The sequence below is a fragment of the Artemia sp. Qi Xiang Cuo genome, chromosome 2 (assembly GCF_049724085.1).
Source record: "Artemia sp. Qi Xiang Cuo chromosome 2, ASM4972408v1, whole genome shotgun sequence".
Classification (NCBI taxonomy): domain Eukaryota; kingdom Metazoa; phylum Arthropoda; class Branchiopoda; order Anostraca; family Artemiidae; genus Artemia; species Artemia sp. Qi Xiang Cuo.
In genome coordinates, this window is record NC_142795.1 from 59,958,105 (window position 1) to 59,974,864 (window position 16,760).

The 16,760-nt window shown below is 35.2% G+C and overlaps 1 protein-coding gene across 1 annotated transcript in view; it reads left to right on the plus strand.

The window, feature by feature from the left end:
• Nucleotides 1-16,760, plus strand: part of Pvr (PDGF- and VEGF-receptor related) — a 70,717-nt gene that overhangs the window by 12,387 nt on the left and 41,570 nt on the right. The window contains exons 4-8 of the mRNA XM_089102308.1: nt 1,005-1,153; nt 3,877-4,060; nt 9,675-9,971; nt 12,739-12,896; nt 15,366-15,552. Coding sequence (XP_088958434.1) covers nt 1,005-1,153; nt 3,877-4,060; nt 9,675-9,971; nt 12,739-12,896; nt 15,366-15,552 — 975 coding nt within the window. The remainder of the gene's footprint in view (nt 1-1,004; nt 1,154-3,876; nt 4,061-9,674; nt 9,972-12,738; nt 12,897-15,365; nt 15,553-16,760) is intronic.

The following is a 16,760-nucleotide window of genomic DNA, read 5'->3' on the forward strand; positions in this document are numbered from 1 at the left end:
ATATTAAAAAACCTACTTTGAATTGTCTCTTTGCTTCTAAAACAATCCTCAGGTGCTCCAATGGAAAGAGAGAATGACGCAAAAACCCAAAATGAACAGAAATTATCCTTTATATGATGGAAGGGGCTGATCCCTCCTAAGCCCACCAGTCTTTACGTTAAAGTAAAGAGGGAACCTTTTGCTGGAGGTTTACAGTCTCTCAATTTGAAAACTGAGAAAATCGCATTTTTCCATGGATAGCCCTGACGGGTTTTTCTTTTCCGTGGGGCCATAGGCTACTAGAAGCAGGGTTGAATCCAGGATTTTTGTGGGGGGGACGTTACACATAATTTTTTTTTTTGGGGGGGGGGGTTACCAAAAAAAACTTAAAAAACTCATAAAAATTTGTTTATATCCATTTTTGTTACGTTTTTACGAGTCAGGCAAACATGTCGGGGCGGGGAGGGGTTCTAAACCTTTTGCCCCCTCCCAGTGGATACGGCCTTGACTAGAATTCATAACTCGGTACTGATAGCTCCATACTTTGAGTGGTGCTTTTGGCCTTGTTTTCCCGCAAAATGAAAATTTAGTCCCAATAAGGGATGTCCTCCCCCCTTCCACTCCTTCTTAAATCACCACTGGGCAGCATCGAATGACGCAATTCCTCAAAAACTTGACATCTCTTTTTATCATTCCAATTGTCTTTGTTGAAACTTCATTAATGAAATATAATGAAACAGATTAGTTCAAACTGTGTCACTAGCTTATTGTAACGAGGTCGATTACGCGCTGCCCTATCAACTGTTTATACGTATTTGAAAACAAAACATATTTCATTTAATTCTATCTATACGATGATCGAATTCGCTATCGCTTTTCAAGTTGATGTTTCGCTTTTTGAGATAGTCATAAGATTCTGTTTTCTCCTAAGGGATAGCCATCATCTGCTATTCAAAACTGATTTATTTTGAATTTGTTTTTGACAGATTACTTCCTTTTTGTAATTATTTTGTGTTAATGTTTAGCTGATACGGGTGAACCTGATCCTCATATTTCCCGAGACAATAGACATGTGGAAATCGGAGGCAATTTTACACTTGATTGTACTGTGCACTATCCAGTCGGAGGATACATATATCTTAATTGGACATTCCCAGACATGTCTGGACTTACAGTAAGTTCACTGTCTTTTTCATCTTTGTATGTTTTAATGCTAAAAGCGAAGGGCTCCATTGAAACAAATCATTTAAATAAAAACCGTGTACTACTAAGAGCCACGATACGAAGGAATTTGTTTCACTGGTTGGGGGAGGGGACAAGCTCAAAGAATTATATGAATATTCAAGGACATCTTGGAAAAAAACGACAAAGTCCAGATCTTCTGAAGGGGGTGGGTGGCACGGACCGTAAAACCTCTTTATCTGTTTTTCTGCATGGTTGCTCCCGTTCAGCTGTGATAATTCAAAGTGTGAAATATGCTATTTTTGTAACTTTTCAGGAGAGTAAAAAAACAGAAAAAAGTTTCTCAGCTGTGGTTGCTCTCAAGGTTAGGTTAGGCTAATGGGGGTAAAGGGAACACATTCTTCACAAACTTTTTATTCTCTTTTCACTGGTAAAAATTAAATTCAAGTATTCCGAGGAAATTCAAAATTATTCCAGTTTATGGCCTATGTTTCCTTTGTCCTTGACAAAACAAGGACAAATTGCCAGGTTCTCCTGTTATAGTTCCACAATATAATTTTCTTCTGTCATTCTGAATTGCAACAACACCTAAAAAGAGACATATATCACTTAGAAGCTTAATATGTTTCTTTATCTTCGTAACGGTACAAGGTAGGACATTCCTCGGGCTTAGTTTGCCCATGATACATACATAAATCATTTTCGACCAATTGGCGTATGTCGCACTTCTAATTATCACAGCCGAGTTGTGTATCAAACAGTTAGTGGTAACGAACTGTAAATAAGGAACGATCCGGCTCAATAGTAACTGAAACTCTAAAAACAGAATTTTTATACCAATAGATACATCAAAAGAATCCACTTATTATGCTGATTTCAAATAAATAAGTTTTCATTAAATATAATCTTAACCATTAAAGGCTACGAGTGAAAAAAATTACCTAATTTCCGAAAAAGGGGGAATACCCCATAAATGTAATAGAATTATAATGAAAATCACACCACCAGATTCTGCGCATCAGAGAACCGTACTCTAGAAGTTTCAAGCTCCTATCGGCAAAAATGTGAAATTTTGTGTTTTTTTTTTTTGCCAGAAGAAATATCATGGATGCGTGTTTATTTGTTTTCTTTTTCTTGGGATGATCATATCGACCCAGCGGTCCTAGAACATCGGGAGAGGACTAATTCGAAAGGAAATTAAAAATTCTAGTGCCCTTTTCAAGTGACCAAAAAGATTGGAGGGTGACTAGGCCCCCTCCCTCAACCTTTTTTTTCAAAGTCGCCCGATCAAAATTTTGAGATAGTATAATTTAAAGGCCAAATAACTATGCCTTTGGAGATGTCATGACCCCCCACAGCCCCTGGGGAAAGGTGTTTAAGTTATAAAATTTGCCCATTGTTTACGTACAGTATTTTTGGGAAGTATGCATTCCTTTTTCGAGGGTGGGGCAACTTTTCTGCTTTGGGATTTTCCATGGGGAGGGAAGCTTCCAGGGGGTGAATTTTTCATGGGGAATTTACCAGAATTCCTATGAGAAATTCTTGTCTTGCTTTCTCTTTGCCGACTCAATTTTACGTGTGAAGATGTTAAGAGTAATTGTCCGGGGTAAATTTTCACCAAGATTGAATTGTCTAGAGAATAAATCCGTGGGAAGGAGGGGTATTTTTTTGTGGAGGTGGAGCTAGATTTCCTGGGATTATTTAAAAAATGATAAGAAATTAAATAAAAAGAAGTACTAAAATAAACTAGCGTAAAGAGCAAGGTGCTGAAGAGGGGCAACCCTTTTCATGTACTAATAATTTCTGTTTGTTTCAAGTTTTAATGTTGCTGCTTGCTTTCAGTTGAAAAAACTTGTTGTTTTTTTCTTTAATTGTAGCCAAGAAACGAAATTCATCCTTACTTTATTTGCAGACCTACAAATACATTATGAATAATATTAAACGGGAAAGAAAAGAAGAAAGCACGACATTTTATTCTGTTTTGTAAATCAACTCAATAACATAGTACTATTATTTATCATTTTGAAGTCTTAACTGTTATAAGTAAACACTTGATCAATAGTTTAGATTATAGTTTTACTAGACCTCCTCCCTTCTTGTCTTTGACTGCCCATACTGACATTTTTAAAAGACAATAGACTTCAGCCCTTATTTAGAGATCCAACTTTTGCTCAATTTCAGTACTCTGATTGACTAGTCTAATGCCCGAACCACATTATAGTCACACTTAATCACGCACATATATATCGCCAATAGTGCATACAGTTGAGCTATGATGAATTGAACTATATTCAACTTTTGAACCTTTTTTTTTGGCTTACCAATCAGAGTGAAGATTGAAGTTAATTTCATAGTTGAAATTAAGGAAAGACAGAAGCACTGAAACGTCGTTTTCCTATCAGTATGTTCAAACGGATCGAAAATATGAAGATGCAAAATTGGTCGAAAAATACATGAGAACAAATTACAGCTGACATAGGCGTTGTAAACCAAAAACTCACCCTTTAACCTATCTACTTGTGTAGCGCAAGTGTGGCTGCAAAATTAACAAAGAGAACGGATCATATCATTAAGCTATGATTTTTCTTTATATATCGGGGAATCTGATTATAGTGTGGCTCTGACGTTATGTAAGGATTTTCAGAAACCTCCCTAAATGTTAGAATTTTATTTGTAAAATTAAGGAAAATTTAGAATGTATATTGTTCTTTGCAGGATGGACGCATCCATATTTCCGAAACAACTCGAGCCGATTCTATTGTTGGGTCGTCTAACGAATACGAGGCAATTAACACAATTACTATTACACGATCTCGAGCCTCTGATCGAGGATCTTACATATGCGTGGCCTCTAACCATGAAGCACAAGGAACTGACACCGTATTTGTAGATATATTTGGTAAGCATAGTCTTTTAAAAGAAGTCTTAGATGCGTTGTTTTTAGAGATAAAATTGCATTAATAGTACTAATGGTGTTAGCTATCATAAACTTTACTATCCATTTACAAAAATTTGCTTTGTCTGCATGCCAGAATATTTCAGTACATATTATATTCCTTTGCACCTATTATTTCGTGCTTAAGAGCGTATTCAAAATTGTGTATTCGGGGGAGGGGGCGTCAAAGAAAATAGTTGCCAATTAAACACTACAATGAGCGCCCAATCAGCAAAGTTTGGGTTCAAAATGTTTCTTATCAGACAATTTTGGAGAGAGGCAGGGAAACATAGCATGTCCTGACTCCGTCCTTTTGAGGCTTGCTTATTAAATAACAAACAAACATCTTCTTAAGAAGAAAATAAAGAGCGACATCAATACTTGAAACGAACATAAACCATGCTACATATTAATAAAAAAAAGAAACCCCGAGATAATAAAAAAAAACTTTTGCGTAAAGACTGAAGAGTTAAAGTGGGTCCTTGCCTCCACATATGAAGGAAAATTCCGGTTCGTTTTAAGTGTTACCACCGTTCCTTGCTTTCATTTGAAAATTCATTAAAAAAAAGCCAATGGTACTTATGTATTAGACGAGAAACACTCGAGAAACGAAGGTTGGTTAATGCTAATGAAATAAAACAAAATATGATGTAAACGCAATACTTTATTAGCAAAATTGTGAAAACTACAACTTAGAATTATGTGCCAAGAACGCAGAAATGCCCTTAAGAGTCACGTTGAAATAAGTTCTAGTTTACACTTCCGAAGATCTTGCTTCTCGTAAGCAGTGGCGGATCCAGAGGGGGGGATAGGGGTGCCCCCTCTAGCGTAGTCTAAAGTAATGTAATTTACTTAATTAACTCAAGTTTGCGTTAATTAAACTTGCTCTTAACGCAAGTTTATCGGATAAACCTATTTTGCGCCCCCCTTAAAAAAACATTTTCGGATCAACTTATTTTGCGCCCCCCCCCCCAAAAAAAAATCCTGGATCCGCCCCTGTTTTTAAGAGTGCAAAGTCATGGTGTGTCCATTGATGCACTGCTTTGTTTTGGGCAACAACCCCTTATCCTGGAAAAATATAATGGCCTCTTCTTCGGTCCTTGGCAAATCCCAAATCTTAATTTGAACATCTATGGTGAGACACTATATCCTATCACTATGCAATGCAAACTAAGCGGTTATTGTCCTATCTGATCTTCGCGATCCAAATTCTCGAGTGTTTATCTGATCTTTGCGATCGAAATTCTCGATTGTTTATCTGATTTTCGCGATCAAAATTCTCGAGTGTTTCTCGTATAACACATAAGTACCAATCCAATTCTACTCGTTTGATATCATATGCAGAGCTATCATAAATCAGAAGGAGACTTCCGTACCCTCAATCCACGTCTGATTAAAAAAAAGACTCACATTTATAACCATATGTAGTCAACCGTAGCAAATACGAAATTTAGAACATCCTGAAACCCCTCAGATATGTTGAATTGGGTGGTGTAATTTTCAATAAATCTTTTAACGCTTTTTTGGGATGTTTTCCCACCCTTCTTCAAATTTGTGGACATTTTTAACTTAATATATTTGGAAACAGCAAAACAAAATTCTTCTAATGCATTTCCTGTGCAAACCTCCGTTTTTAGAACTTTCAATCTTCCAGTTCAAATGAAAACTGTTGATCTTCACTATTTACTTAACCTTTATTACTATTGACAGTTTGATAAATAAGTTGATTTCCGGTTTATTAATTGATTTTTATCTTGTTGTAAACACCTTTATGATGAAAATAATGACCTTTATCAAAAGCGTTATCGGTTAAGATAGATTTCGAAGATTAGGAAAAATCTTATCTAAAAAGTCCTTATTGATTTTTTTTTTCAATTCAAAGTTGTTTCGACTCAAATTGTTTTGCCATTTTCAAAAACTTGCTTCTACAACGAAGTTGGCCGGTGAACGCAAGCCACCATAGTCCAAACACCATAGTGAAATCGGCAGTTACTGTTGATTAAACAAAAATGAATCAGTAAAACTACACCCAAGCTATTTTGCTGAGAAGACAAGATAGGAACATTGCATGGTGACAAGACTAGACAGTCAAGGCCGTATCGATGGTTTTGTTGGGTGGGTGGGGGGGGGTAAACGAAAAAAACATAATAAATCTGTTTATCTGCATTTTTTTTACTTTTTTTGTCGGATTTTTTTTGGGGGGGGGGGGAAGTCAAACCCTCCATTCTCTGGTTGGGGCCTTGGTAAAAGTACTTAATTATAATTTGCTAGTCCTCTGTAAAAATTATGAATGTAGTATGTGAAATATATTTTTTTTTTCTGGGGATGGTGGGTGGGGGGTCAAACCCTGTACCCCCCCTCCCGGATGCGGCCTTGGTAATAGGGCTTAATTTTAATTCGCCAGTCCCCGGTAAAAATTATGAATGAAATATGTGCTTGGTTTCGTTTCGATTCAGTTCCAAAATAAACTATTTGCATCCGCATTAAGAGGAGGGTTCCCATTGCTCACTGCTTAGAATAAAACTCACTATACTAACAGGTAAAAAAACTATTACCATCAGAGAATTTAATTCAGCACGTTAAAATTTATTTCAATAAAATAGTGCAAGCTTCGTTAAACAAAATATGTAATGTAAAAAGACATAAAACATGCTAAACTGAATGCTTGTATTCATTTAAAGCTTTATAAAGATAATGCTAACAAAAAATGCAAAACAAAACACTTAGTTTCTGTTAAGTTTCAAAGAATATTTGACGTTCTGATTAGTTTTACTTTATTTTGCTAATATATTCTCACAATACCCACTAAAATAATATTTTATAAAATAGATTATTTTCATAAAAGATGTATTTTTTCAGAATGATTCCCTAAACGTTTTTTGCAGTCGCAAGTTTTAAAAGCAAGCACCAAATATAGTATAAGTTAACTGCAAGTAGTAAAACTGGATTAGAGCAGGTTCAGCCACGAAACGTTGCTTTTGAAACTGCTATATGTGCTATATGGAAAAGCGAGTCCGAAAATTGAATAAATTAACTTTAATACTATAGTTTTAAATGCTTGCATTTTTAGTGTAGACTTATTCAGTGTAAGCATGCGCAATCATCAGTATATAAATATATATATATATATATATATATATATATATATATATATATATATATATATATATATATATATATATATATATATATATATATATATATATATATATATATATATATATATATCATTAAAGTACATTTTATGTCCATGGCCCGGCCCCTTCTTGGTTACCAGTTACCCGGTCCCTTCTTGGTTACCAGTTACCCTTTCGAACAATATATTCATAACAGCCACATGTACTGTATTTTTTTTCGGAGGCTGGGGTCAAATAATAAAATTAGAAAGAGGCGGTCCAATAATAAGGAGTACCCAGAAATTAAGAAAATTTAGGATTCGGGGAAGGGGGCCGGGGCCCTCCTGTTTACATCCCTGTCGAAGCATATTAATTTACTGTTCGTTTATTTGTCAATCTTCTCTAACTGCAGTCAGTAAACTTTGTGAAGTTTTTTTTCTTCCTAGGTCAAGGCAGTTTGAAACAAACCACTTTGGTTTGGCCCAAATAGGGCCAAAACAAATTTTGTGACTCAAATCCAAATTATCTTTTACTCTAACTCAAATCAGTTTGGTTTCAAACAAAAGCATGCTACGCCCTATTATCTAGTGCTGATGATGGGTAATATCTTAAAGTGTTTAGGGACTAAGGGATCTTTTGCCGCAGCTGTTTTGCTGATACTTCAAAAGGCTTTGACAATCTGGATCACTCAATGCTGTCCAGAGGACCCCTTTATTGTCTTTGATGAGGTTGGAAACCTCGATGCACAGAAATCCATCATAAGAATTCTTGGCAGTTTTCCGTCTGATGGGGAGCATTGTGTTTTTCCAAATTGGGATAATTGCCGTACCCACATATCATTTTGGTGAGCACATGGAATGGAACTAATTTAAGCCCCTTATCTATTCTGATTGTTCTCAACATACTGTTATGATTACCAAAACTGAACTTATCGTAATAGTGCTATGAGTAATTACCAAAATCGCTTTAAGTTTGCGTATGACTTAACTGCTTTAAATTTTAGAAATGTTAATACACTTACAACATAATTTAGTATTGACTTCTTAAAGACGCTTATTGTTTCGTTTGTCGTCCACGTCTCACGATAGACAAAAAATGTAAAAATGAAAATATTAAAAAAAAACAATGCACATTGCTAAAGTCTATCCTTTGCTCTTTCTTTGCTTATTATGAAGATGATAAAAATTTCGTCTCACTTCCTTGGAAACGAGACCACACAAACCTACCACAAAATTTGGGCCGAAATGCCTACAGTCTGACTTTCACCCAGTGCCTTTAATGGTAAAATAGAGGAGCTGTTCTCCCCTATGTTTATTTTTATTCCCCCCCTCTCTCCTGGGTTTCGAAAAATTTCTCTCTGGGGCTAGTGTCATTGAAAAAAGTCGTTTTCTTGGTTTTCATTGAAAAAAAAGTGATATACTTTACCACCTCTCGGTATTGAAAAATACATTTGTGCTCCCCGTACATTCTCTTGTATTGACGCCACTATATTTCACCGTCACCGGCTTCCTCCCTACCAAGATAAATTGGCAACTAAGTATCATACTCGACTTACTAGAAAAAGGGCTAGTAGACTTTTACTTCAAGAGAATATTACTTTTGCAAAAGAAATATATCGTAGTTCCTATGTGCAGCATTTTGTTCTTCCTTGTAACCGTTGATTTTATTGCTTGAAATTCTCCATATGTCTTGTCGTGTTGGCCATCACACAGTTTCTTGATACTTTGCATTTTTGCTGCTGCTGCTTTTAATAGTTTCTTGCATTATTTAGTTCATTTTTTTGTACGTTCTCATGTTAAATTAAAAGGACTTAGGGAGTAAACGTGTCCTATTCTATGTACTCAGTCCGTTGTTTGGTTTTCTTTTTCAAAACGAAAATAAAAATCAGTTTGAAGGAGAATCTACACTAGTAACTTTTAATTGTATGTTTTATTAGCTTTTTTTAAAGTAAAGCTTGTTTTAATTGTTATTTAACGCATAGGTTTTATAGTTTTTTTTTTTTTTTTTTTTTTTTTTGCAAGAATCCTCACTGCGAAAGGAAAAGTGTTCTGACTTACAGAATATACATTTAAATTCACTTTTTTTTATTATTTTTTTAATGTCAAGCCTTAAAATAACTTCTCGTAGTACTTTATCTGTTTACATTGTGCTCTTTTTTCAGCGCTTAAACCAGAAAATTAAATGGAGAAATAATGAAATAATGGGATTCCTGAAAATATGAATGTTTTCAAGACATTATTTTGGGTAGCCTAATGCTGTATCTCCTTGAAAAATTTGGTTTTTCTTTTCATTTCTTTTTTCCTGCCTGAAGATGGAAGTTGACAAAGAACTTTTATTCGTAAATCATTTTTCTCTTGAAAAAAAAAACCTGAAGGAATTCTGCGGATTCCTAGGGATATTGTTTTTTTTTCCTTAAGGTATAAACCATAAGGCGCATTATGTCATGTCCTTTGTTCTTGCAGAAGAAAACGTCAATGTTTTGAATGTTACTATTGATGTCAAGAATATTCAGGTAACAGCTGGTTCAGTGGCGCGTTGGGTAGCTGTAATCCATGCTGCGTATCCAAAACCAGAGATCATATGGAAAAACCAGAAAGGAGAAGAGATGAAAACGGAGAAAAACTTTCGCGTTATGTCTACAGATGTGGAGTCTGTTCTAGAGATCAACAAAGTTCAATCAAGGGACAGTGGATGCTATACTTTTTTTGCTCAAGCAGGCAATGTGACGAAAGTTGAAGGCTTAACTCTCAGAGTCCGAGGTACTTTGTTTCTTTAGATTTCGCTGAAGAATTTGGGTTCTTTTACACCGTTCAAAATTTGGTTGTATTAGTTGTATGTTGGGTAATTGTATTAGTTGTCCCACCGTATTCAGTGCCCGTTCAGTTAACCGTTTTAGAGTCCTAAAGTCTTTGGTTTCTGGGAAAATGATTCAGGATAAATATATAAAAAATGAATTTTCTAGAGTAGAATATAACAGTTTTTTAGTTTTAATAGGATTTTGAATGTCAAACACATCTATTCTTAAGCTAATAATGGATAAAAACTTATTTCTACTTGAACAGTTTTATTGCTGAGCTATTAACTAAATATTTCCTTCAGAATCCTTTCTCTTTTGTTTAATTTAATTTTAAATAATTAATGCTGAAATAGAACATGATATAGTCTTATTGTATTAATAAGTTTGAAAACTAAATTTTAACCTTAATTGTACAGATTATAAAACAAGAAAATATATGAGAGCTGAAACGTTTGTCTCCTTTGACACAGGTATTTTCAAATGAAAATAAAGAATGGCACTAAAACTTGTCACGAAAAATCTTATTCCCTTATACAAGGGGGCTGCCAGCTCTCTCAACCTATCAACTTTAGCTCTTTCTGCAGAAGTTTGGCACTGGCTTTCCTAACTGCATTTTGAAATGCAAGAAGTGTACTCCTCTGGTTGTTGAATGCGTTTTATTTACTGATTACCTTTCAAAACATTTTAAGCTTTTTCGCTCTTTAATCAACGTGATAAAAAAAAAAAAAAATATTCTTGTCATTTTGCTATTGCGTCGGAGCTTTCATTCTTGATGCATTGAGCGAAAAAAAAGAGTTAAACTTTGTTGTAAAGAGCGGGGGGGGGGGGTTGACGGGATGTTAGCCTCGTCATTCGTGTTACTGTCGCTCTTTACTTTCATTTGAAAAAAGAATTCTCGTTTTTTCTATATCACGCTTATGATTATTCTAAATGTGGAGAAAAGTCACCTTCCCCCTCCCGTTCCTTGCTCTAAAGTTTCAACTATTTGCCGCAATACTTCGATATCTGAAACTCACTTTCGGTTAAGAACTGTCATTTCCGCTGTAAGAAAGAAGCTACAATTCCATCAGCATCCATGTTACACGTTTAGTCCATCTTCCTTGAAATTAACGGAGGGCTTTAGGCATCCCGTCCTCCCCTCATAAAGAGGCCATGGCCTCCCCCCCCCCAATATTTTGTTTGTAACTACGCCCTGCCTTGTAATCTTTATTATAACTATGTAACCGTCCATTTTGTATGAAACCTAACTCTCGCTGTTAGGGATAAATGCGCCACCTCGCAGGAGCATACTCTTTGATACTAGGAAATTATGTAAATAATTTTATTATTTTTTAAAACCAGTTGATTATTTCAGAATCTTCACATGGTAGGATCTTGGCCCTATTTGGGTGAAAATTATCGTTTTGCACAAAATGCCATCTTCTGCGGTGCCATCTCTTTTGTAATCTAAAAAGGGCAGTAAAACTTTAAATTTCGGTTCAAATGATCCTTCTCCTGGTATTGAACGGTGAAAGACCGGTGGGGAATTTTAGCTTAGGATAAAATTATTATATTTACGATTCGGCCAAGGAGCGGTGTTTCGAGAGGGTTGAGGATAATGTATTAAACCTTATCGGTCAAAATGCTGGCTGCAATTGTTTGATGCATGAATTCTGATATTCATGAAAGTGAATTTTTAATTTATATATCACACACAGGAAATCTAGTAAGGATCAGTCAGTAAATCTTTCGTTTGGCTCTAGTAAAGTACAAATCAAAGGGAGACGAAAGGCGGAATCACTCAAATATGACATCTTACCCCAGAAAAGTAATTTATCTTGTTAACTACAAAAGGCACTAGATAGTGACGAAAAAAATGGGAAAAAATAGAACACATCAGTGCTATCCCTGCAAAAAAAGTGATTTTCCTCTTTGTTCAAGCCAGGCTGTAAGTTTCCTGCATTGGGTTGTCGACAATGGAAATTCCAATGGTGTACGTTTTGTTTTGATCCGAAGCCATTTTCGAGGGTTTCTAGTTTTTGAAATACCCATAAATTAGTTTTCAAAATAACATTTTACTATTCCGACTTATCGGGTTTATAGTTACCATTCGTCAATCATGTGACAATTTTTCTTACTAGCCAGTTTCTTTTTAAGCGTGTTTTTTAATTTTTGGTTAGTATGGGCCGTTGTTCGTTCTTTACTAGATTGCAGCTACCGCTGCATTTTTGATTGCTCTAGATTGTCAGAACCATGCAGACATATCAGAATGGTTGGCTGGTAGCATGGCTTAGGAGGTTGTCCCGTCTTTTCACGAGCTAATTGGCCTCATATCTGCGGAAAATCTCTCCGTTTCGCTTAAAATTTAGTCAATTTGATTAAGCATAATCTTATTATCATTTCAGAAGCTTTAATTATTTTCGATTAATTAATTAGCTGAAAGCAACCTCAGTTGTCTTTACAATAATGACCTGGTAGCCTACTGTAAGAGGCTGTAAATAAAATTAGCCTCTTTTTTTTTTTTTTTTTTTTTTTTTTTTTTTTTTTTTTAATCATGTTTTCCTGATAGTTTCTGCTGCTGAAGCTGACTACTACCGAAAATTTGTCATAGTCATCAATTACGAACTGATCACTAGAACTGATAAGTAATTACCTAACAGAGAATTAAGTTATTTTTCTGTCCGAAATGATGGATTATTTTTGGCTTTTGTTAAGATCCTGATTTCATATTTATACAATCTTCGTTTTAGAAAAACCAATGACTTCAATTGAAAGCAGCGGGATGTTTGTGGTACACAACGATAAGCACACCATCACCTGCTCAGCTGAAGGCTACCCATTGGCAACCATCCAGTGGAAATTCAGAAATTGTTCGCTGCCAAATAGCTGTGAAGAAGAATTCAAACCCGTGAGAACCTATTTTTTTATCGTGTATAGTTATATGTGTGCTGAATCTTTTAGACCACCCTAGAATCTTTTAGACCACCCTAGAATCTTGCCGCCCTTGCTCCCGATTTCCTAATAAACTAAATATGCTACAAACTGAGGTGTTTAGGCCAAAAAGGCCTTGCATTAGAAGGGTTTTCTAGGAAATATTTGAAGGGAAATAAAAAAAAAATAACTAGTACTTATATCAACAGAAAAAAATTAAAATCTTACTATTATTGCTTTGAGTTTCTTAATTGTAAAATTCAACCAGCCTTGGCTATTTGGCGGTATATTGCTAATCTTGGCATAAAAATAGATTTTTCTTTATGTAATGTCATGGCTACTTTATATAGGGTCTACTTTATATCGCTTCATATAGGGTTCTTATAAGGGTTATAGCTACTCTTGAGGGTGTGTAAAAATATATCACGTTGGTAAATTCAGCTAAGACCTTCCTCCAAATAGGTCAGGATAGATAGGTGACTAATCATTAAATAGGTGACTAGTCTTTGGATAAAGCTCTTCGATAAAGGAATTTATATTCGTAAAGCTAAAAAAAAGTCATTCGTGTTGCCTCAGTCTATCGAATCCCCCCCCCTAATCATTCTTCTAAAAAATGTCCAAATTTTCTATGGGTTTCCCAATAGTTGAAACGCTAATTTAAAACGCTGTTGAAGAAAAAAGGCCACTTTATAAGGTCTTGGTCAGCAGTTGCGGCCTCTACATATCTACTTGGTAAACAAACAAGTTTTGGCGTTTATCTTGATGAATGGTCTTGATTCATCCAATAAAGTTTAAACAAAATAATCAAAGAAACAATAAAAAAAAATTGTATCCATTCGGTTAAGTGTTATAAATGACTATAATACTATAATAGTAAAAAAAATGCCGCATCTTTTACAATACACTAACAGATTTGTTCTTATACAAAATATTTTCTGGTGTTATTTTAACTAATCATCGGTAATTATCAATGAGGGTTTATTTAATAGACCAAAGTTGAGTAAAAAATGGTATCAAGAGGTAAATTCAAGTGTACAAGTTAATTCCAAAACAAATGGATTTTTGTTTAGCTGATATCAATTTTAGTTTAAAGCTTTTTTAACTAAAATTTATAACGATTTTTAGCTAAGACTTTTAGTTCAAAGCAATTCTTTGCTCCAAAAACCTTCTTCTATCTTGCTCTGTAATCCTTTTATATAAGTCTGCAGTAAGAACTGCAGCTGAGAATGGTTGGCTGCTTTATTCTGGGGCTCCCAAAGCACTTGACACCACTGTGAAAAAATCCGGAATAAGACTAGTAATGGCAGGCTGTGTTATTTCCAAAGATCAATTGCTACCCTTAATTGTAAGGTATGACGTGTCATCAGTGATTGCCACTGTGTATCAAGATGACAAGACAAACACTTAGGCACATAGCTAGCTCAGATTACTTTAATAAATATGCGTCTTAAAAAGTTTAGTAGAAAAACAGCCTTGCTCGGTGCTGCAAACCTATCTTGAATTATCTTCCTGAGGTATCACATCAAACCCATCTATTGTTTCCATCAAGTGATAGTTGATCGGATGCTAAAACTAGTAATTAAACTGGGTAAGTAGACTTGTGCCACGTTCAGTACCCTTGATGTGCCTGAGATCAAGAACGATCTATACACAAAGAAGAAAATGCCACAGAATTTGCATTTGCTTTCAAACTCTTTCCCAGTCAAATCTAACACCGTACTGCCCTGTGTGTGCGTTTAAGCGTAACACTCGCTGTTATACTTTTAGCCACGGAGAATGCATCGCAGACGTTCTTCAGGATTTTTAATTCTTAGCAAGACAAGGCTTTTCTATGAAACTAATTAGTTAATTTAAAGCTAGACATAGTCGAAATTAGCTTAAATAGTTTAATTTAATACGTCAAGCATAAAAAAGCAAGAATTAGTGCGAACAAAAAAATGAAACCTAAACATTTTAAAAGAATCATATTAAAAGTTGGTGAAATTTATGAGGGTTTAAGGCGTATTGGGCCGGGCACGTACATTGTTTTTTTGTTTGTTTTTTTTTGGAGGGGGGGGGACAGGCAAAAATCTAGCAAATAATATCAGATGGCGGAAGGACTACTAAAAAAATAATTTGATTATTTGAATAAGCCCAGAAATTCAAGAAAATTTAGATTTCTTTTTTTTTTGGGGGGGGGGGGAGGTCCGTGCTCATGGACTTTATCAGGAACATTTATTTTAATATAAGGTTGGGGCTTAGAAGTAAGACTTGACAAGCTGAAAAAAGCTGTAAGAAAGGTACACACCGATTGCTGTGCATTAGAAAGGATTACATGTCTGAACATTTTGAAAATTGAATTTTTGGTATTGTTCATTATTACAACTTTAACTTTTCCCCTCCCGCCAACTCTCGTTTTGAAGCAGTTTCAAAGTATTTCGACGTGTAATTTTTGTACTTGTTTTAGTTGGAGGTGTCCAATCCGAACCAGTTGCGGAATTCAAGGACGCTTATTTCAACCAGAAATGCTGCTTGCGATCTTGTACGGGTTAGGTCAACGCTCCAGTTAGTTGGCATACAATCGGGAGAATACCTGTGCCTTGCTAGTAATGAATTTGGTAAAAGTGAAGCTCATACGAGGTTTTATGTTGTTTGTGAGTATTTTTGTCTTCTTCTTTTTTAAGAGCATAATACATCTAGGTATTTAATCGTCAATCTTTTAACGAATTTATTGAATTAATTTTATTCCTTATTTAGACACTATTTCTCTGTATATTTGGTTTATGGCTGAATCGTGTTCTCTCCCTCACTCTGTTTAATTCATTGATTGTATCTCTTCCTAGTTGTTAGCTAGGAGTGAGCAGGGTAAACAAATGCATTCCCCCCTTATTGGTCAAAATTTAAGAAAAGTAGCAGCTGACCCCATTCCGAAATTTGTTTAGCGATTCTAGTTAGTTCCGGGGTTCCCAGTATGAAGTGAGTAACGATACTTAGCTGCAGGTTTTACTGAGAACTTATATTGAGGAATGGTTGAGCTGGACAGAATAAGGCTCTTGGAGCGATGTATTGCTTTTGACTAGAATTTTTAATACAAAAAATCTTTGAATTTCATGTGAAGGAATTTTTAACTAGAATTTAAATTAACTAAACAAAAAAATCCTCGATGCTTATAAAAAAAAACACTGGCAACTATTTTTGCCTTTCTAGCTCTTAATTTGTTATTGTCATCTTTTCAGAGTCACTGCATTAACTTTGAGCAATGTGTTTCCAATGGATTCTTCATTATTATTTTTCCCCATGCCCCATCACATAGAACAGAATGGTTGTGGAAATTTGAAGGAGGACTCATCATATCGCAAGTTAAAAGTTACAGTGTACCCCTAGTCCCCCCCATTGGAACGGATCGAAATTTCCAGATAGTAGTTTTACTCCAGAATGGTTACTGGTGCAAAAAATGTACCTCGGAGGGGGTGGGGGTCTTAGAGGCTCCTCGCCATTTCACATTCTCTACACATAAAAATAAGTTTGAAATTTTCAGTTCCGTTACCGAGCTACAGACCATCGATCACTATTAAGAACAAAACAAAAAAGAACCATCACTATAAAAGCAGTTTTGTTGCTTCGCCAAAAACCAAACAAGAAACTTTTGAGAGTTGCCCCATGCCCCTCACTCTGCTGCTTTTAAACAGCACTATCAGTTGCTGCCATCTTTTCTCATGACAGGCCTGTTTTGTGACGGGTGTTAGTAATTAAAATTTTAATATGCTAACACCGTCTCCTAATTTTGCCAAAAACTTGGTCGAAATATGACATGAATTTCAATTGGTTTATTTTGCTAATAAACAAAGTACCTACTTATATG